The sequence below is a fragment of the Helianthus annuus genome, chromosome 8 (assembly GCF_002127325.2).
Source record: "Helianthus annuus cultivar XRQ/B chromosome 8, HanXRQr2.0-SUNRISE, whole genome shotgun sequence".
NCBI lineage: Eukaryota > Viridiplantae > Streptophyta > Magnoliopsida > Asterales > Asteraceae > Helianthus > Helianthus annuus.
Genome location: NC_035440.2, coordinates 73,874,638 through 73,896,360, shown reverse-complemented (window position 1 = coordinate 73,896,360; position 21,723 = coordinate 73,874,638). Strand labels below are relative to the sequence as shown.

At 37.5% G+C, this 21,723-nt stretch overlaps 1 protein-coding gene across 1 annotated transcript; it reads right to left on the bottom strand.

Annotated features, from left to right (window-relative positions):
- Positions 1 to 403: 403 nt before the first annotated feature.
- On the bottom strand, positions 404 to 1,849 carry LOC110873044 (S-adenosylmethionine decarboxylase proenzyme 4). Its single transcript, XM_022121968.2, has one exon. It carries the CDS (start codon positions 1,751 to 1,753, stop codon positions 746 to 748), a length of 1,008 nt encoding a protein of 335 aa, XP_021977660.1. The 5' UTR covers positions 1,754 to 1,849; the 3' UTR covers positions 404 to 745.
- Positions 1,850 to 21,723: the final 19,874 nt, after the last annotated feature.

Below are 21,723 nucleotides of genomic sequence, written 5' to 3'. Positions count from 1 at the left end.
AGATTGACTACACAAATTTCCTTTTTTTTTGTTTTTAACCATGAAAATTGTTCTCGTCAATTCTCTGAAAATCAATAAAATGAGGTAGATGGAAGCTTGCATTGAGCAACTGACCTTCAAGAGGTTATGCATGAAACTAGTGACAAAAACATTGAAACCCAAGACCTTTCTAAGAAAAGAATGAAGTGCTTTATCACTTATCATCCTTTATAAGAACTTTTTTCACTAGTTTTCTTTTGATAGATTCTTACTAATTCTCACTATTTTTTTCCAAATTATACGAAGTTCTCACTAATTATTCCCTTTTTTCTAAACCGAATAGTTTCCTGTGAACCCAAAAAATGATCTAATCCGCCCGTGTTTCACATATACAACTTTGTTAACAATACATGTCAAGCAGAAAGAAAGCAAACAAAAACAATTTCACTAAAAGAATATTATAAAGAACCAAATATTAATTTTCCACTAGAAAACACAATATTCCTCAAAATCTTAAGCGTGACAAACTAAAGTGGGGTACAATATCATGATGTAGATGAACACACCCCTCAATTTCTTTTGCCATATCAAGATCACCTCTCTCACCTCTAATTTTTTTTTTCTTTTTTTCAGATTTTAATAATCTTTTTATACAAGTCAACCCAACCAACCATCCTATGACATGCACATTGGTATCACTCATGCAACATCATAACATCATCCCCATAGTCATCTTGCATGCACCCTGGCCCCATATGTTTTTCTATCATATTCTTTTCCGGCGACTTGTAAACGTTTGAAAGACCACCTTCCCGGCCGCCGGAACCTCATCGATACCGCAACTCCGGCATTTCAACCCGACCTGCTCAACGGCGCCCTTGATTCGCATACACATGTCCTCGCCAGCGTTCGTGGTAGCCACAGAAACCGTCCCTGGACCGAAAACTTTCACCGCCTTTTTAACCATGTCCGCCATGTCGTTGTAAGCCGACCCGACACACTCGAAGCTTGCATAACTGAACCCATCTTCCGGTGTGACATGAATTGTCGAGTAACAATCACCATCAATACCGTTCATAGAATATCCACACGGATCAAATGCAAAATCGCATATCTGCGCATTAGGGTTAATGCGGTTAATGCCGGTTAACTCCGTCATGGCTCTTCCAGCAGAATCACCATTCATCCCATCGTTCGGATGCCGGAAAAACTTCCGAGCTAGGGTTTGATCAAGATCAGTCATGCACACCTCAACAGTGTACGGAACATCATCAGGGTATTCAACAACTCCAGCAGAAAACACATGCCATGAATGAGATGTGAGTTTTGAAGGAATCACAGAAGCCTTTCTGTAACAAAGATCATCAGGAATATTATCCTCCAAATACACAACTTCTTCATGGAAGCTAGTGTGAGGATAGGGTTGAGCTTCTGGGAATATAAAGGTTCCACGCGTGTACCTAAGAGCGATGAGGTGAAGATTAAGGGTTCGGGCGTGATTAATGAACGGTCGAACCGATTTCAATAGCTGTGTGGTACCGCATGTCTTGATGATGATCTTAGTAGGGTAAACAAAGAGTGAAGATTCAGAAAGTACGTAGGAATCAAAGTGTTGGTTGCCAAGTGCGGACACAACGGTACATTGTACTTGATGAAGAACTTGTTCAAGTGATTTGAAGTCGAGTTCGCGGAGACCGATGCCAATCACCGGATCATGGCTAGAGAATTGGAGCTCAAGACGTTTTTCAAAGCCTTCAAAACCAGAAACAGCCATGGAAGTGAAGGTGGTGGAGACACTTATGAGTTATGAGAGTGAGTGTGTGTGTGTGTGTGTTGGATTGTGTTTGGGATTGGTAGAATAGAGGAGTGGGGGTAGGGGAGTGTTATATAGGTGTGTGGTTATGAGAGAGAAAGGGTGGGGGAAAGAGCATGCGGGGTTAGGCAACCAAGAGATATAATTGAGAGCATGATGAATACAAGATTCTAGCTTGTGCTCAACAAAGATAAAGTTGGCATTGGTTCAATTGTGTCTGCTAGTGCTATTTCACTAACTAGGTTCATTCAACTAGACCCAAAAAATGTACTTGGAAAGGGAAATTTCATAACTTTCACCTATGTTACCTTTAGATAGCACAATCTTTATCTTTTTTTTAAAAAGTGACAAAGTGTGATACTAGGAGTGGAAATGTGTGTTGAAGAATTTGATGACCACTATTTAGTGGTGTTAGTGTGCTATTTGCTTTCAAAGTAAACATTATATATACTCTTTGATGTAATATTTATCTGTATATGTTATCTAGGATAAGTTGTGTTAAGATGGAATTTATTCTATAAGGTTTGTTTAACCTAAATAGTGATATGGATTAAAAAACTGGGAGATCAAAAAGTTATAATTCATTAACATTAGGGGGTGTTTGGCCTAGCTTTTTTAACAAAGCTTATAGCTTTTTTTAGCTTTTTTTTACAAAATAAGCTTAATTTGATGTTTGGTTTAGCTTTTTAAGCTTATGCTTATTAACTTATATAAGCTAATTTGAATAAGCTTATTTGATGATGGTTTTTTAGCTTATTTGAAGAAGCCTTCTTTGTGTAAGGGCAAATGATATAAATAAGCTATAAGCTAATCCAAACACATTAAAAAGAGCTTATCAAATGATAGAAAATAAGCTATAAGCTACTTTAAAATATAAGCATAAGCCAAAAAATAAAAACTAGGCCAAACACCCCCTTAATCCTTTATAGATAATGGTCTGTTTATATCTCAATTAAGAACGAGTGCGAGATTAGTCTCGACAAGTAATTTCCTAGATAACTATAAAACACCACTTAAACAGGAAACAAAAATCTCCTTGATCCCGTAAAATTCAAATTTTACTCTTATCACAATTAACTGCCATAATTAGGAGTTTTTGAATCTTGGAGAACAAGTTTCGGATAAACTGGAAACCTAATTCGTAAACACACTTTCGGAAAGATTCGAAACTTCATCCGAAATGCCATTCGAAATCCATTCCGGAATAAATTGAAGTTTCATCTGAAATGCCATTCGAAATTGATTTCGGAAAGATTGGAAATTTCATTCGAAATATCATTCGAATCAGTTTCGGAATAACTTGAAATTTCATCCGAAATCCGGTTCGAAATCACAATTTCGGATTAATTCGAAAAACTAAGTTTTATCCGAAACCTAATTCGAAATCTTATATGTTCTAAAAATGTCAAGTTTTACAAAAATGTCAATTTTTACAAAAATGTCAAGTTTGGTCCGCGCTAATAGGTGGTTTGCTATTAAATAATTGGTTTTGCAAAAAAAATATCAGAATCAGATAATTTTTTTTGCAAAACAAAATAGCTTAACTTAAATGAGCTTCTAATGTATCACTTCTGCCCAAAGGTGATTTGATACATCTATTTATTGTTCAAGTATTATAAAAGCTATGTTAATTGTGCATTACAAACGTGAATGTCTTATTTCTGGCCAAAGCTGCTATAATTCATTCGTGTCTAGCATACTTAACAAGTGCATAACTAAGGTGATTGTCTCATTTCTGGTCAAAGCTGATTTGTCACAATTACTTTGCACACATGCTTAGACGATTACAATCCTGCCCAAAGGTGATTTGTCTTCATTTAAGTAGAATTTTTTAACTTAGTTTATTATTTTTATGTTAGTAACATTATGATTATTTAGGTAAACTGGTTTATGCCTTAAACTTTATGATACCTTATTTGGTCCTGAGGTAACTCGGAACCTTGTATCAGGACCAAGTTAGACATAAACGGTTTTGTTGTTTCTCATGCTCATCACAAACTCTCTATTCTCTATGATTCCGTTGTTTATGGTACCGGCATTCTGGATGGTGGTCTGTAACACCCCTAAAATAGAAATCCTTTTTATTATAAATCAAATGTTGATATTAAATGAAATAAACCAACTAGGAATAAAAACTAACCTAGTTAGATAAGACTTTAAGTGATACTAAGGTAGAGTGTTAAAATACACTTGAACTAATAACCTTATGAAAATAGGAGGGTTAAATGTGCCAAAAGTGAAACAAGTTTTATTAGAATCAAAAATAAAATAAAATCCTACACACACTGGTGTGTGTGGATCAATCAAAACACAGAGGAGGGCGACCAGGGTTCTTCAAAACCCTAACTTTCATAAATCTCACAAATTGAAGGCTCAAATCTGTTCCAAAATGTAAATCGTATGTTTGTTTAATAAACCATGTATCGTATTTATTTGTATCGCGGCCCTCCAGGCATGTTTGCGAAGATTAATGGATCTTCGGATCAAAAGTTATGAGCATTTGAAGTTAGAATGGTAAAATTCGGAGCTGGGCAGGAAATGGAGGTCAAAAACCAGCACTTGCTGGAAAACCGTATCCCCCGCGCCATGTGATGTTCGTTAGGTGTCGTATATTTTTAATGTATATTTTAAGCCCTTTAACACTTTTTTACCAAGTTTTAAATTTATAAAACACGATATTTACTAACACTAAACACACATATGGGCAAGTGCACCCATCGTGAGCGTAGTATAGTGTTGGTAAGATACCGAGGTCATCCAAGGACACAAGAGCTTTTAATACTGGTTTATCCTCAACGTCTAATCAAATCAAAAAGTTAGAAAAATGTTTTTTTTTTTAAACTAGAAAAATAAAGCTAACTAAAATGCTGAAAAGTAAAATAAAAGTAAAAACAGATAGACAAGGTGAATCACTTGGATCCGACTCGCCTTTAGTGTAACCTTTGATTATTTCCGCACTTTTGCACTTTTTAAGAGATTATCTTTTGAAGGTGACGTTACCCTCAACCCAGTAGTTTGAGTCAGCAAGAATATTGATGTGTGCTAAACAGACTATGAAAATTAACTAAATTTGACTCTCTAATCTAGACACTAAAAAGCTTTAATTCTAGACTCGACCTAAACCACACAATCGGCAAGTGTACCGATCAATGTAGTATAACCCTAGGAAGTCCGGATATCGAACCACGAGACTCTATGTATCACGTAGACAAGACTCTGACTAGACGATGACAGACACGACTTAACTTGTTTATTTGTTTAATTTTTTTTGGGGGGGGGGGTTACGAAAAAACTAAGGAAATCCATATTAAACTACTAAATTAACTAAAGCTAGCCTAAAGACGAATGAAGACGAAGGGCTTTTCTTATATGGAGAACGAGACCACCTAGACAAGAATCCTGGATCGTTTTTAAGAGATTACCGATTAAGTTAAATGCATGAATTATGGAACCGGGATCATATGATACTAAACCTATTAAGAACCAACTAAGCCCCTCGACCCTTCTCAAGCAGAAACCTGTGGAACTACCTAGGCTGTTAATCCTACCGGTTATTAGACGGCTTTCCAGTTGTCTAATTATTATGCAAGTACCCTAATGTTGACCTACTCTTTTCCAATCATAGATCTAAGGTAGTTTGAATTAATTAACTTGACTTGATAGACTAATAAAACCGACAGGTAAACTAAGAAACGGCCTTTTCCAAGGACTATCTAAAGCAATTCGCCGAGTAAGACCTACCAATAGCCCCTCACTTTCCAGGTATTACGACTAGTAGAACACTAAGACTTAGCAAATTATTACCAATTACTTCCAGGGATTATTGCGCAATTTCACCCTAAAGAGTTAAGGTTTTCTAACGTGATATAGACACTCACCGAAATCCTAAACCCTAATATGACTCTATGTTGTGATATAGACCGTCACTAAGAATCATATGAAGCAAATAATAACAATAAACCAACTCAAAGCATGCATATACATCAAATCATCAAACCAAACTTCTTACAAAACACAATTAATCCATAATAATCATGCAATTAACAAAAACGGTAAAAACTTTATATTAATCCATTCATCAAGTCTAGGTGGTTTATAAATTTAGCCAAGCATGTTAAAACGTGAAAACAATTCAAAGATGTCTAAACACGAATTCATCATAACAAGTTTCGTAAGAAAAGTCAAGAACAAAGAACTAGAAAACCCGATTAGATCTTCAAGTCTTCTTCCCCGAACTCGTACCGATGATTCCTATGCTTCAAAATCTCCGAAAGTGCTCCAAGAATGCTCAACAATTGCCCCAAGAAGTCCCAAAATCGCCACTAGGGGTTTTTCTAAGTTTAAGATGATTATATATGACTTTCCACGACACCCCTTTATTAAATTCGCATAAATTGGCAACTACAACCTTCTAGCGGGGCGCCAAAGATCTAAGAAAGTTGTGGTGGGGCGCCACCTTGTTTTTTTACACACATACATCCTTGAGTCTCTCGCCGGGTGCCAGAAAACTTCTCACGTGGTGGCAGAGAATGATTTTTCAGCTTTTAACTCTATCTCAACTCCCGACCATTCCAACATGCTTCAAGACTTGACACTTCAATATTTTGACTCGTTTTACTCGGTTTCCCGTATATTTAAGCATCAAGACCTGCAAAACATGATTTGATCAATAGTATGCATATTCTAACGAAAAAGAAAACTAAATATAACGAAAACTATACAAACTGTACACGAATAAAAGATGTATTTTGCAATACATCAAACATCCCCATACTTACTCTTTTTCGTCCTCGAAAAAAAATTATGCAACGGAATCAGATACGAATAATCACTTGGGTCGAAAATATAGGTATATTTTATTAAAACCAAGGCTTGTGTTAGCTGCGATTACGAATGTACTTGTCCACTTTAAACCCGCATCCAATCCTAAGCCCTTATCATGTGATTTTAATTTTAAGTGCGGTCAGTCTACCTAGGGTCTCATGCTAGAATCTACAGTCCACCTACTCACGCCTCAAGCTTATAGAACTAAAGGAACGATCACTGGACCAATTCCCAAACGTCTTATATCAAAACCAAGAGAGTTTACAATCAGATTTTTTTTCCTTTTTTCCATTTTTTTTTCTTTTCTCTTTTTTTCATGAGCTTAGACGATGTTTTCCCTAACCAAGAGGCAATCCGGCTGTAGAGTTGCTATCCCCAACCCAGATTACTTAAGCTTCGGTACTTTTTTTTCTTTTCTTTGCACGGTCGATTTCACACACCCTTGCGGTAGTCCGGCTGTAGAGTCGCTATCCCCAGCCCAGACTACATAGGAATGCATTACTTTCATTTAGTTTCTAGCTCACTTTTTTATTTATTTTTTTCGCATGATCACAAACTCTAACGGTTTTAACTTATAACGGTGCCCCTTATACTCTTATTGGCAGTTTTGATTTCCCATATCTCCCAGGCGAAAACCCACTAGCAGACCGACAATTAAGGTATATTAACTCAAAGGGACTTAAAACCAAACCCGGGCCTATCCACATATCCCTAACTAGACGCAAGCTCGATTTATTTTAATCTCTTATTATTATTATTCGAACCCAAGCAACTATTCATCTTTTCTATCATTTTCCGTTTAAAAATGCAAACTTCTCATATCGAAGGACATTTTCAATTTTTTTTTATTTTTTCAATTTTTTAATTAATTTTTTTTTCTTTTCATAAATAAGACTCAATTATTTACATGTATCCCATCCCCACACTTAGAGATTGCATTGTCCCTAATGCAAGAACGAAACTACGATTCAACAACTACCTAAAAATAAAAACTGCAAACGAAATAAATAAAAAATTTACAACAACAAAAAGGGAAACGACTTAGCTGAGTATGTGAGACTGTCAAAGTGCCAGTCGTTTCCACATAAGCCCTCCAATTCGAAACGCGCTCAGCAAACAACTCCTAACCTCAGACACGCGAACGAAAGCGGCTACAAATACCAACCTAATCAAGCAAACACCAAACACTATCAAAGGATAATATATAAGCTACTAAGTGTTAGTGCAAACATCCAACAACCAAAAGTCAACCATCCCCAAAATCCCAACCAACCTGTTTAACGCATTTAAGTACAAACCAATAAACGAGAATTAAAAACAACATAAAGATAAAAATAAACAAAAGATATAAGCTGTCATCCTCGCTCTATCCTCGCTCTACTCCGCATCACCCAACACCTCATCACTCGCTTGTGTCCCACTGGGCCCTGCCTCAAACTGCTGCCAAGAAGATGGTGGCTGCGCATGAAGACTCTGCATAATGACTCGCATACCATCCTCCAACCACCTCTGACCTGCCACAACCTCTGCCAACACCTCCTGCCTAAGCCCACTGATCTAATCATCAACATACATACGCAAGTCACCGAAACCCGCCTGCATAGAATCATATAATGAATCCAAGGTAAGTGGATCAGGTCGTGGTTGCGCTACCGGGTCCTGCCTAGCAAGAATATCCTGACGAATACGAAGAATCACTTTCCAGGTATTAGGACTAGTAGAACACTAAGACTTAGCAAATTATTACCAATTACTTCTAGGGGTTATTGCCCATTTCACCCTAAAGAGTTAAGGTTTTCTAACGTGATATAGACACTCACCGAAATCCTAAACCCTAATATGACTCTATGTTGTGATATAGACCGTCACTAAGAATCATATGAAGCAAATAATAACATTAAACCAACTCAAAGCATGCATATACATCAAATCATTAAACCAAACTTCTTTCAAAACACAATTAATCCATAATAATCATGCAATTAACAAAAACGATAAAAACTTTATATTAATCCATTCATCAAGTCTAGGTGGTTTATAAATTTAGCCAAGCATGTTAAAACGTGAACACAATTCAAAGATGTCTAAACACGAATTCATCATAACAAGTTTCGTAAGAAAAGTCAAGAACAAAGAACTAGAAAACCCGATTAGATCTTCAAGTCTTCTTCCCCGAACTCGTACCGATGATTCCTATGCTTCAAAATCTCCGAAAGTGCTCCAAGAATGCTCAACAATTGCCCCAAGAAGTCGCAAGATCGCCACTAGGGTTTTTTCCAAGTTTAAGATGATTATATATGACTTTCCACAACACCCCTTTATTAAATTCGCATAAATTGGCAGCTACAGCCTTCTGGCGGGGCGCCAGAGATCTAAGAAAGTTGTGGTGGGGCGCCACCTTGTTTTTCTACACGCATACATCCTTCAGTCTCTCGCCGGGTGCCAGAAAACTTCTCACGGGATGCCAGAGAGTGATTTTTCAGCTTTTAACTCTATCTCAACTCCCCGACCTTTCCAACATGCTTCAAGACTTGACACTTCAATATTTTGACTCGTATTACTCGGTTTCCCGTATATTTAAGCATCAAGATCTGCAAAACACGATTTGATCAATAGTATGCATATTCTAACGAAAAACAAAACTAAATATAACGAAAACTATACAAACTGTACACGAAAAAAAGATGTATTTTGCAATACATCAAACATCCCCATACTTACTCTTTTTTCGTCCTCGGAAAAGAATTATGCAACGGAATCAGAGACGAATAATCACTTGGGTCGAAAATATAGGTATATTTTATTAAAACCAAGGCTTGTGTTAGTTGCGATTGCGAATATACTTGTCCACTTTAAACCCGCATCCAATCCTAAGCCCTTATCATGTGATTTTAATTTTAAGTGCGGTCAGTCTACCTAGGGTCTCACGCTAGAATCTACAGTCCACCTACTCCTGCCTCAAGCTTATAGAACTAAAGAAACGATCACTGGACTAATTCCCAAACGTCTTATATCAAAACCAATAGAGTTTACAATCAGATTTTTTTTTCCTTTTTTCCATTTTTTTTTCTTTTCTCTTTTTTTTTCATGAGCTTAGACGATGTTTTCCTTAAACAAGAGGCAATCCGGCTGTAGAGTCGCTATCCCCAACCCAGATTACTTAAGCTTCGGTACTTTTTTTTCTTTTCTTTGCACGGTCGATTTCACACACCCTAGCGGTAGTCCGGTTGTAGAGTCGCTATCCCCAGCCCAGACTACATAGGAATGCATTACTTTCATTTAGTTTCTAGCTCACTTTTTTATTTATTTTTTTTCGCATGATCACAAACTCTAACGGTTTTAACTTATAATGGTGCCCCTTATACTCTTATTGGAAGTTTTGATTTCCCATATCTCCCAGGCGAAAACCCACTAACAGACCGACAATTAAGGTATATTAACTCAAAGGGACTTAAAACCAAACCCGGGCCTATCCACATATCCCTAACTAGACGCAAGCTCGATTTATTTTAATCTCTTATTATTATTATTCGAACCCAAGCAACTATTCATCTTTTCTATCATTTTCCGTTTAAAAATGCAAACTTCTCATATCGAAGGACATTTTCTGATTTTTTCAATTTCTTTTTTATTTTTTCAATTTTTTAATTAATTTTTTTTTCTTTTCATAAATAAGACTCGATTATTTACATGTATCCCATCCCCACACTTAGAGATTTCATTGTCCCTAATGTAAGAACGAAAATACGATTCAACAACTACCTAAAAATAAAAACTGCAAACGAAATAAATAAAAAATTTACAACAACAAAAAGAGAAACGACTTAGCTGAGTATGTGAGACTGTCAAAGTGCCAGTCGTTTCCACATAAGCCCTCCAATTCGAAACGCGCTCAGCAAACAACTCCTAACCTCAGACACGCGAACGAAAGCGGCTACAAATACCAACCTAATCAAGCAAACACCAAACACTATCAAAGGATAATATATAAGCTACTAAGTGTTAGTGCAAACATCCAACAACCAAAAGTCAACCATTCCCAAAATCCCAACCAACCTGTTTAACGTATTTAAGTACAAACCAATAAACGAGAATTAAAAACAACATAAAGATAAAAATAAACAAAAGATATAAGTTGTCATCCTCGCTCTACTCCGCATCACCCAACACCTCATCACTCGCCTGTGTCCCACTGGGCCCTGCCTCAGACTGCTGCCAAGAAGATGGTGGCTGCGCATGAAGACTCTGCATAATGACTCGCATACCATCCTCCAACCGCCTCTGACCTGCCACAACCTCTGCCAACACCTCCTGCCTAAGCCCACTGATCTGATCATCAACATACATACGCAAGTCACCGAAACCCGCCTGCATAGAATCATATAATGAATCCAAGGTAAGTGGATCGGGTCGTGGCTGCGCTACCGGGTACTGCCTAGCAAGAATATCCTGATGAATACGAAGAATACGAGGCCTCTGATAACGGGTAGGAACCGCACCCTGCATAGCCTCCGCTGCACCTGAACCAGGCGGAGGCTGAACCTGTGGGCCCCCTCGTATCGGCTCCCAAGTAATCGGATCAGTGTAAGCAATAATCGCAGCAGACTGCAAATCCCTAACACTCATAAAGCAAGGGTCAGGGCCCTTCTTCATCTTATCAGCCGGGTACCTCTCAAACACACCTAAACTCTCGGCTAACCAAGTAATCAACGGCCCACAGTAAATACGGGCTCCAGCACCACCCCTCCATTACCTCTTCATAGACAAAGCAAACACAGTAGCTAAATTGGCAGGCCTCTGCTCTACCAAACACATCAGACAGAATAAGCTCACTTGATTTACCTTATTGCCTCCCTCTCCTCTACCAACCAGAGTTGCTGCTAGAATTTTGTTGATATAACGCAGAACTGGATCAGTAATATCACTAGCAACTGCCCCTGTCGAGTATGGCACCCTTGATATGGTGCTCCAAATTCTCGCTAAATCGCCCACCAGAACACAGAACCCACGCTGCTTCCTAAACACTCCCTCCAACTATTAATAAACTCGGGAGCCCTAACCTCTTCTTCTGTGTAAAACTGAATTGCCACCGCAAACTCAGGGACTGTCATCTCATAAGATTTCCTACCCAAGGCAAAGAATATTGCACCTTTTTCATTAAAACTTCCTTGCTTATAGTCGAAAGTCGAGTGAAACTCCAACGTGATTTCCTTGTACTGTCGTGCATCACAATCCAAAACTTTCCTGAATTTCGGTCCCAACAACTGTTCCACCCGGGCCCTTGCCCCTAAACGATCCAACACCTCCCAATCAATCCTCCTATATGGCAACAGCTCTGCCGTAAACAAAGTACCTAACCTCCGCGACTCCTCCGAATTTATCTCAAACTGCAAAAGAGGGCTATCTAAAATCCTTTGACGTGGACCATGAGAACGTCCCGGTCCCGTATATTGAACAATCCTACTGTACTCTGACTGTTCCACCACTTGCTGTACCCGTTCTGGTTGAATCTCCTGAACCGGTTCAGGCTCCCTAATCACTGGGCCCCCTCTTGGGCTAGAATCTGGGCCTCATTTCCAGTTGGGCCGACTGGATGATCCTGCACCTGACATTCTGCAAAACAATTCAAGTATGACAAGACAAAGAAAAGCAAAATATTAGTCACGAATTTTTTTGGTATTTTTGATTTTTTTTCATTTTTTTGTATTTTTGAAATTTATAATTTTTTAAATTTTTTTTAAATTTTTTATTTTTTTATAATATATATACAAAAACAACGGCCGTATAGCATTACGTTCGCGTCCGTTGTTCAAACCAAAGTGACATTAAAGCGACATTTTGCAAATCTCTTTTTAAGCATAAACCGAACCTCGCTCGAATGGAGATTGAGTACGGGCGAGTGGTATCACAAATCAAGTGAGCCAAAGACGCAATAAGACTAAGACGACTCAAACACAATTAAACCGACACCAAAGACCCTAAACTAACCATTGAACTAGACTCGATCTAACTTAGATGCAAAGTACACAAATTACAAACTATACCTTCTCCCGGCACTTTACTTGCCCTCAAGTAAACCCAAGTGCCTACCAAACCGACATCGACTTCCAAACTTGCTTAAATTCAGCCATGTAGTGGTTTAAACAAATTTTAGCATTGAACAATTCCGCCTAGTTAAAGGAGGTTACATTCTTTGCAAAAGTTCCAATTCAAAGTCGCAAGTTTGGAATCATACGCGTCAATATACTACAAACCAATCAATATTCAGCAAATCAAGTTCCAATCCAACCCGCAAATCATCAACATCCCGAAACCAAACCACAAACCAAACCAACATTGAGTGTAAATCGATGTAAAGTTGAAAAACTAGTATTTTACATTAGCGAAACGGGTCAAAACAGTGACTAAATCTGATTTTTATGTCAAAAATTCACCCAACCGAATCCCCACAGTCAATGTTAGCACACCCTAAACCAAGTTATGATGAACATTGCAATCGAACCCCAAACTAAACCACCCGCAAACAATATTCTGCTTAAACACCCAAACCGAACCCAACCGCAACCTCAAACGTCCTCTAATCTTTGCAAGACACCACACTCACCCAAAACCTAACTATAGACTAACACTAACTAAGCAAAGACTGAAATAACTAGACTCATAATACAAGAATTTACAAGAAGCATACCTTGGATTTGAGAGAAATAAGAAAAGTTAGAAATATTTTCGGTTGAGCTTGAACCCCCAAGTGAAATCCCGATGTAACAGTGAAATATGGTTGAATGGTGGATGAAATCGGTTATGTAAGGGTTGCAGATGGAATGGGAGGGGTTTTTTCGGATGTGTAGAGGGGAGAAGGTTAGGTTAGAAGAGAATGATGAGTAATGGTTATCGGGTGATGGACGTGGAGACGTATGGGGGTGGTGGGTGTAAAGGGAAGTATGTGAATAGGGGTGGTGTTGAATAGGGGTTACAGCGGTGGGTACTGATGTGGAAGAAGGGGGTCATCGGTGATGATAGGAGAAGAAAAGGTTAGGTAAGATGCACTTTTGGGGTTTTAAAAGTTAATGGGCTGCAGATCTACGTTTTGGCTGCCCGCGATAACTCGAAGCATTTGGTGGCGGGGCGCCACCAAGTAAATCAGTTCGAAAAACGGCTATACGTGCTGGCGGGTGCGAGAGATTTAATATTTTGGTGGCGGCCCGCCAAAGCGTGAACACATAGAACTACGTAACCTTTGTTACGCTCTAGCGGGGGCGAGGGACTTGTGGAGTGGGTGGCGGCCCACTAAATGGCATTTTCAACAGAAGGTTGCTAGAATTTTTGTTTAAATGCCTTAGAAAAATTTTGACTTTTTTCCAAACCATCCAAAAACCTTATTTTTCTCGTGATTTTGTAGGATCGTTTTCTGACCCGAACGAGTCGATCAGAAGAGTTTTTGCTCGATACGAAAGGCGGAAACGGTTGTATCGAGTTCAATTCAGCTAGAATATCACTTTAAACAGTCTCTTGATTGATTTGACAATGATTTACAGCGAGCAGACACTTCGGCAGCACTTCGGTACTCAAGCCGGAAAGTTACAAATGAAATCAAGACACCCCTATATATAGGCCTTCTAATTTCACACGGAATAGCTTCAAGCGATATTATGTTCACACGAAACTTGATTTCATGCGAAATCATCATGTGATTTCATGCGAAATTACCAGTCTCTAATTTCGTGCGAAATTACCTCTAAACCTATTTTTGACAGATTTCTTGTATTTCGTGCCCTGATCTATCTATACAAATACAAGACTCGATACAAGACGAAGTCGACAGACGGATGCACCAACAGACTCCCCCTCGGATGTTGACGAAGTCTTCAGTGTGTCGAGTCTTCAATCTTCAGTCTTTATCAGTCCTCTCGAACTCCTTTGAAGTATCTAACAATGTAAAGCATCCTCAATCTTCTCTCGTCTTCATTTCCAGGATCTCGACCTGGCTTTAACTTCACTCTATCATCCCAAGATCTGTAGCTGACTCTTACATTCTTTTGATCAGATCTCTTGATTCTTTAAGTTCATCAGAAACCCACAGATCCAAGAACGTAACCTGGCTCTAAACATTTTCCCAGGACTTGAATCTGGCTCTTTGCATCTACAGACTCCCCCTTAAATTGTGCTTCATGTTGCATTCTGGCTTCCACAGGTTCAAGATCGTAACGTGGCTTTTATCTTGCTCAGGATCAAAACTGGCTCTCTCTAAACACAGACTTCTCAGGAATCGGAACCTGGCTAACCTGCACAATCTCTACCTCACAATAAATTTTACAAATTTAAAAATTTGACAAATTTATGTTCTCAGTTTACCACTTGTAAAATACAAATCAGTAAATGATTTAACAAATTTTAAGCTTTGATGAACCACTTGAAGGAATAACTTTAGAATGATTTAACATTTAAAAGCTTCTGATAACCACTTGTAAGAAAACATATACAAACTCCCCCTCACAAAATGTTCATCATGTTTAGCACTTGGAATTTTAAAAATCAGCTTTTCAACACCAGTTGTCGAAAATATTTTTGGATTTTTTCAAAAGTTTATGCTAAAACACACTCAAATCTTTTTGGATTTTTGATTTAAGAGAGATACAGTAACTAAATATATAGAGGCAAAATTTTTATGAGTTTGTGTAAGAGGATCATATCAGTTTATGAGACAAATCACCAACACCGTTAAGCTTTAAACATTTTAAGTTCTAAACAATTCACTTAGATTGTCAGTATACTGGTCCACTTAAATTTTCACACAAAGTTCAACTGTTTCGAGATACGAGATTAGTGTTTTAATGACTTAAACTTATTCGTGTGTCCCACCTCAGAATATACTCCCGTATCCAAACTTCTATATTCAGTCTTACAGGTGAATGTACACTAATGATATCTGTAAATGGGTAGTGCGAAACCATGAGAGCTCAGGCCAGAACTTCCGTTTGTGCAGAGAGATGATGGCTCGACTTTTAGTGCGTCCCGTTTGGGGATCTTTTCTTCAACAGCACATGATTAGCATTTTTCAATGTTGCATCATTTTTTGTACTGAGGACTGGCTTTAAGAATAAAGCTTATGCAAAGTATTATACGAGGACTAGGCTATTGCTCCCGCAAAATCAGAAGTCCTGGTATAATACCCCAGATATCACCACGCACAAAGACCTAGTATGTCAGAAATAGAAAATCTTTCAAACAAGATTTCGGGGGTTACCCATATATCCGAGAGATGTTCCCCACGATATAAGTAAGTTTGATTTTTAGGTTTATATCTCGAAAACATTCTACTAAATGTATAAAAACCTACTGGCACATCCATAGTGAGATTGTTTATCACATTTTGTCTTTACAATTCTTTAGCATGCTGTGATAGTCCACTGATGTACTATCATTTCCTCTTTTACAACAAAACTCATTTTTGAATTTTATCATGTTTTTGGCTTTTTCAAATTTTCTAATGTTTTTGGATTTTCTAAAATTTTTACTCCCCCTAAAATGCAAACACATTTTAAAGTAATTTGAAAACAAACTGTACAAAAAAAAATGACAACCTGATGAGAATTACTTCAATTCGCCATCCACTTGCCATAAACAATCAGAACTCCCCCTTACAACAAACTATTTTCCCATTATGATTTCAAAACACTTAAGTTTGTTTTAATCAAAATGGTTTTTCCGGAAAATTAGTTTCGTTGATTTTATTAACCACTTGTATGTTAGGGGTTCATCATATTATTTTTCAATCACATGTATGAGGATTACATCAAGTTCAAATTAATGACCTTGATTAATCACTTTGTAAGAATAAACCTCTGTACCACTTGAACAAATATGACAATGTCACAAAAATACCACTTGTAGAAAATCAAGTACAAATTAATGTCCCTGATTTACCACTTGTAGGACCAAAATCTCCTGTCACAAATATCACTTGAAGGTCGAAATATCACAGTTACCAACCTATGAATTTCTCAAGAAAGATGCCGATTCCTACTCCCCAATTACCAACCTGGGAGTTCCGACAAGTCAGGTTTTTCAGTTAAGAATGTTCTCCCAAGCCTGACAGTCCTTGGGAGACTCCGAGTCATCAACACCCGGTTTCTTACCTTTCCTCTTCTTCTCATAAAATTCCTCTACCCCTTTGACCTTCCCATCCTTCCAAAAATATGTTTCACATTGGGGTTAAAGACTTTTTCAACATAAAATTTTTCTTTTTCAGAAAAGAATTGATTTGAAATCTCTATTTTCCCAACCTTTTGTTTAAAATTTTCAGCCCTCAATGGTGGAAAATTTGCATCATCCATTGGAGGTACTGACTTTTCACCTTTTGATTCAACCTGTGGCTCCTCTGACTTTGTGGAATCAGATTCATCGCCAGAAGATAGCTCCTCTGATTTTGACGAACCAGAATCATCGCTAGAACTATCATCAGATGTCTTAACAACCCATTTTTGATTGTCAAGATTTGCTTTTCTCTTGTAAAACCTTTTTGAACACTCACCAACTTCAAATTTTGAATTTTTGAAAACAATAGGTTTGATTGGTGGTTCACTTTCAACCATCCTTTCTTTTAGTTTTAGAGACACTCCCTGTTTTAACTGTATTGCCTTGGGTTGTTTCCTGGCAATGTGACCAACTGTTTTGCATTGAAAATAGGTTCTCGTCTCTTTCATAACAGCTTCATTCTTCATTTCATCTTGCTTCTTTGCAAGGAACTCTTTGTTTGATTGTTTCCAGAATGAGCTTTTATCCTCTTCTTCCGAGCTTGCTCCTGAAACAAATACAGTTTTTGGTTTATCAGTTTTATCATTTTTATAATTTTCTGGTGGAATAAACCCTAATCCTTTCTTTTTGAAATTACCGTTATGGTTTGGTTTCTTTTGATAACCTGAACCAGAACTGTAACCCTTTTTCTTGTTTTCTCTTTGTTTAATTCTTGAGATGTAAGTTTTAGGTTTTTAGTAAGATTTTCATATTTTATTTCAGAAATATTGATTTCTGTTAGTTTGAAAACCTTTTTTATCATATCTGTTTTGACACCTCTTATTGGAAATTCTTCATCAGAATATAATTTGTCAGAATCATTCAAAGTATATGCTACTTTGAACGTTTCATCATTCAAATTAGATTTTGATAACAAGAATTCTTTATTGTAAATTCTTTTGCCCTGTTTGAATTTTGAACTTGACATGTCGAATTCAGACTTTGACTCTGGTTTTGACTCCGACTTTGATTCCTCTGTTTCATCTTTATCCAACACCTGATCGACCACTTTCTTTATTAACTCGGACTCATGATCAATGTCAGATGATGTAAATGTGACATCATTGTTTTCTGGCAAATTAACTGAAGGCTCAGACTCCCACTGTAAGTTGGTTGCCTTTTCGACTCTTTCTGAATTTGGATTTCGTGGCGAATATCCATTTTCAAGTGGGGCTGGACACTTGTTGTAACTGAAGCTTTGTTTCTTACCAGAATTTTTCACTTTGATTTTCTCCTTTGTTTCAAAAGTCTTTTCTTCAGATGTATCTTCTTCAAAAGCCTTCATGCCTTCAACAGTTGGATAGATCCTGTCAATGACATAAGAAGTACATGAGTAACTTTTTAACAACCTATTAACTCTTTCTGTTTCGATTCTCTGAGTTTCAAGTTTTTGTTCCAGAACAGCACACTTTTCAATGTAACTATTTACACTTTTCTGCTTTGTCATGAAAGCTCCTTGAAGTGTTTTCATGGTTGTTGCTTGTTCACTGCTGGTTTCGTTGTATTGATTCATTGCTTTGTTCAGAACATCATACGATTCTTTCAATCTTTTCATGTTGTTAATCAAAGTACTGTTTTGCTTCTTCACAGCTTCACAATTTTCACATATCACCGGAATCTTTTGTACATCAACACCTGCTTCAACTTTGAAAGCTGGAACTTCTTTAACCTTTCTCTTGATCACTGGAACTTCTTCATCATCACTACTGACTGGAGTTTTACCTGTCTTCTTTTTCTTTTTAGCTTTTTCACCATCACTGTCACTTTCCTCCATCATTCTCAAGTGCTCTTCCATTCTTCTTGCATAATAATCATCATCATTATCACTGTCTTCAGCAACTCGAGCAACAAAAGCTTTGGCTTTTAACATCTCTTTTTCTGGACAGTAGTTATCTCAGCTGAAATTTTCCCAACTAAACCCTTGAGGTAACTTTTCATCATCTTGATTTATCAGACATGCCTTACTGTCAGCTGAAATATACTTGTCCCAACTAAAACCATTTGATGATTTTTTATCATCTTGATTCACCAAACACACTCTCTTTGAAGATTCCTCGATTGCTTTCTTGCCATCTGCCATTTGTGGTTCTTGTTGATGTGATTGTTGAGCAACTTGATGATAGATTGCTTTCTCATAGTAGTCATTGTTGTTGAACGGATTTTGAGCTCCACTTGCTTCGCGGTTTGTGCACTCCCTCTTGAAGTGTCCTTTTTCCCTGCAACGAAAACAAGTAACTTTAGATTTATCAAAACCTGAAGTAGAAACATTTGCTTCACGGAAATTATCTCTTCCCATAATTTGTTTAAATTTCGCAGCTCTCCTCAACACACTTGCCAAACACCACTTAATATCCTTCAACTCCAACTCTTCAGCATCTATTTGATCGTAATCCTCTTTTGTCAACATTGGATTCCCGATCCGACCTGCAACTAAGCTTCCATATGATTCTAGCACAGTTCCCAACAAAGACATGTGACTTTTTGCAACCTCTTCCGAGTAATCTTGATCATTCTCAAGATTCAATACAATGTTGCATTGTAACTTCTTGCCATTCTTTGTTGCTGACAAGTTTGGATCAAATGAAGGATATGACGAAAAACTTGTTCTGCTGTTTGATCCTTTAGATGAACCTCCCAATGAACTCTTTGCATTGAATGTAGTCTCAACCTTTGGTGACATGTTGGTTTTATCATTCAACCCTGCTTTGTAATACAAATTGATATCTTGTTCACCATCAAAATCTTTCATTCTTGAAATCTTCTTTTGTTCCATTTCCTGAGCCTCAAGTTTTTCAATGAATTTACTCAGCGTTAGAGTGTTAAACCCTTTCTTGTTTCTTAACATCATAAGGTACGTGCCCCAAGTCTCATGTGGCAACGCATCAGCCAATTTTTCAACCAACTCTTCATTATCTTTTGTGATGCTCAATCTTTTCCTGTTCATTATAAAATTGCAATATCTTTCGATAATCTGCTTGGTGTTTTCTGTCTTTAAACCACGAAATAGATCAAACTCCTTTTTCAAAAGCGATTTTTTGTTCTTTATCATTTCTTGACTTCCAACAAACTTAGATCTTAATGCCTTCCATATTGAATATGCACTTCCATTGTGTTGCAATAAGACCAGAATATCTTCTTTAATAGCTTGTTGCAGTAAACTGATCATCATCTTTTCATTTTTATATTTCTTTTTCTCATCAACACTTAGATCTTTAATTGCAATCTCCTCTTCGTCATCATTCGTCGGTCTAACATATTTTGTTTCAACGCATTCCCAAGCATCCAAATAATTTGCTTGAACCCAATTCTCAAACCGTTCTTCCCATCATTTATACTCTTCAATGTTCATGAGTTTAGGCGGTTTCTGCATAGTGCCCGTTTCATTTTCCAACATTGCTTGCTGAGTAATGGTAATCGGAGTAGCAAAGGCATTATAGAATTCTTCTTCCATGATTCGGTTTTCAAAAGTTTCAAAACAGTTAGTTTCAAACGAAATTATACTTCAAACGAAATACCCATGGTGCGAAATTCCCTTTCAAACGAAATAACAGCTTTGATGCGAAATACCCTAATTTCTTGTGAAATTACATAGTTTCAAACGAAATAGCTAATTTCGTGCGAAATTATCAAACGAAATTACACCTTGATGCGAAATCACTAATTTCGTGTGTACCTCTCAAATGAAATTACAATCTGAAGCGAAATAAGGTAATTTCGTGCGAAATTAAACCCTAATTTCGTGCGAAACTATGCTGATGTCATCATCTCAAGCTGAATTTTGTCAAATTGATCAAGTTTTAAGCCGATTTTAAGTCTGAAACTCTCAAGGGTTTGTTAAAACACTATTGCGCACATGATGTGTGAAATTCAAAACATTTTGACCGTGAAATCAAGTTAATTGTGAAAACGAAGATGTAGAAATCAGAATTTGCAGCTGAATTGGTATGAACTCTTCCTCCTGAGCTCTTATACCACATGTAGGATCGTTTTCTGACCCGAATAAGTTGATCAGAAGAGTTTTTGCTCGATACGAAAGGCGGAAACAGTCGTATCGAGTTCAATTCAGCTAGAATATCACTTTAAACAGTCTCTTTATTGATTTGACAATGATTTACAGCGAGCAGACACTTCGGCAGGACTTCAGTACTCAAGCCGGAAAGGTACAAATGAAATCACGACACCCCTATATATAGGCCTTCTAATTTCGCACGGAATAGCTTCAAGCGAAATTATGTTCACACGAAACCTGATTTCGTGCGAAATCATCATGTGATTTCGTGCGAAATTACCAGTCTCTAATTTCGTGCGAAATTACCTCTAAACCTATTTTTGACAGATTTCTCGTATTTCGTGCCCTGATCTATCTATACAAATACAAGACTCGATACAAGACGAAGTCGACAGATGGATGCACCAATAAATTTCCTTCAAATCCTCGGTAATGCACTCCTGCAAATGACTCAGGACACAAACTAGGACCCGAAAAACTAACAAAAACGACCGTTAGTTACTAAAAATTACGAAAAATAAATGAAGATACAAACGATACAAAATATACACTTGGGTTTTCACCCAAAACACTAGTTGGTGGCTTTTGGTGGGATTTCGAGAGGAGTTTCCTCCATCTCGTTCTTGTTTATCGCTCCTCCAATGTAGCGTTTCAAACGATGGCCATTCACCTTCCAACTCCGGCCATCCGTCTTATCCATGATCTCCATCGCTCCATGCGGAAACACATAATGAACCATATACGGCCCCGACCACTTCGATTTCAATTTACCCGCAAAGAGCTTCAACCTTGAATTATAAAGAAG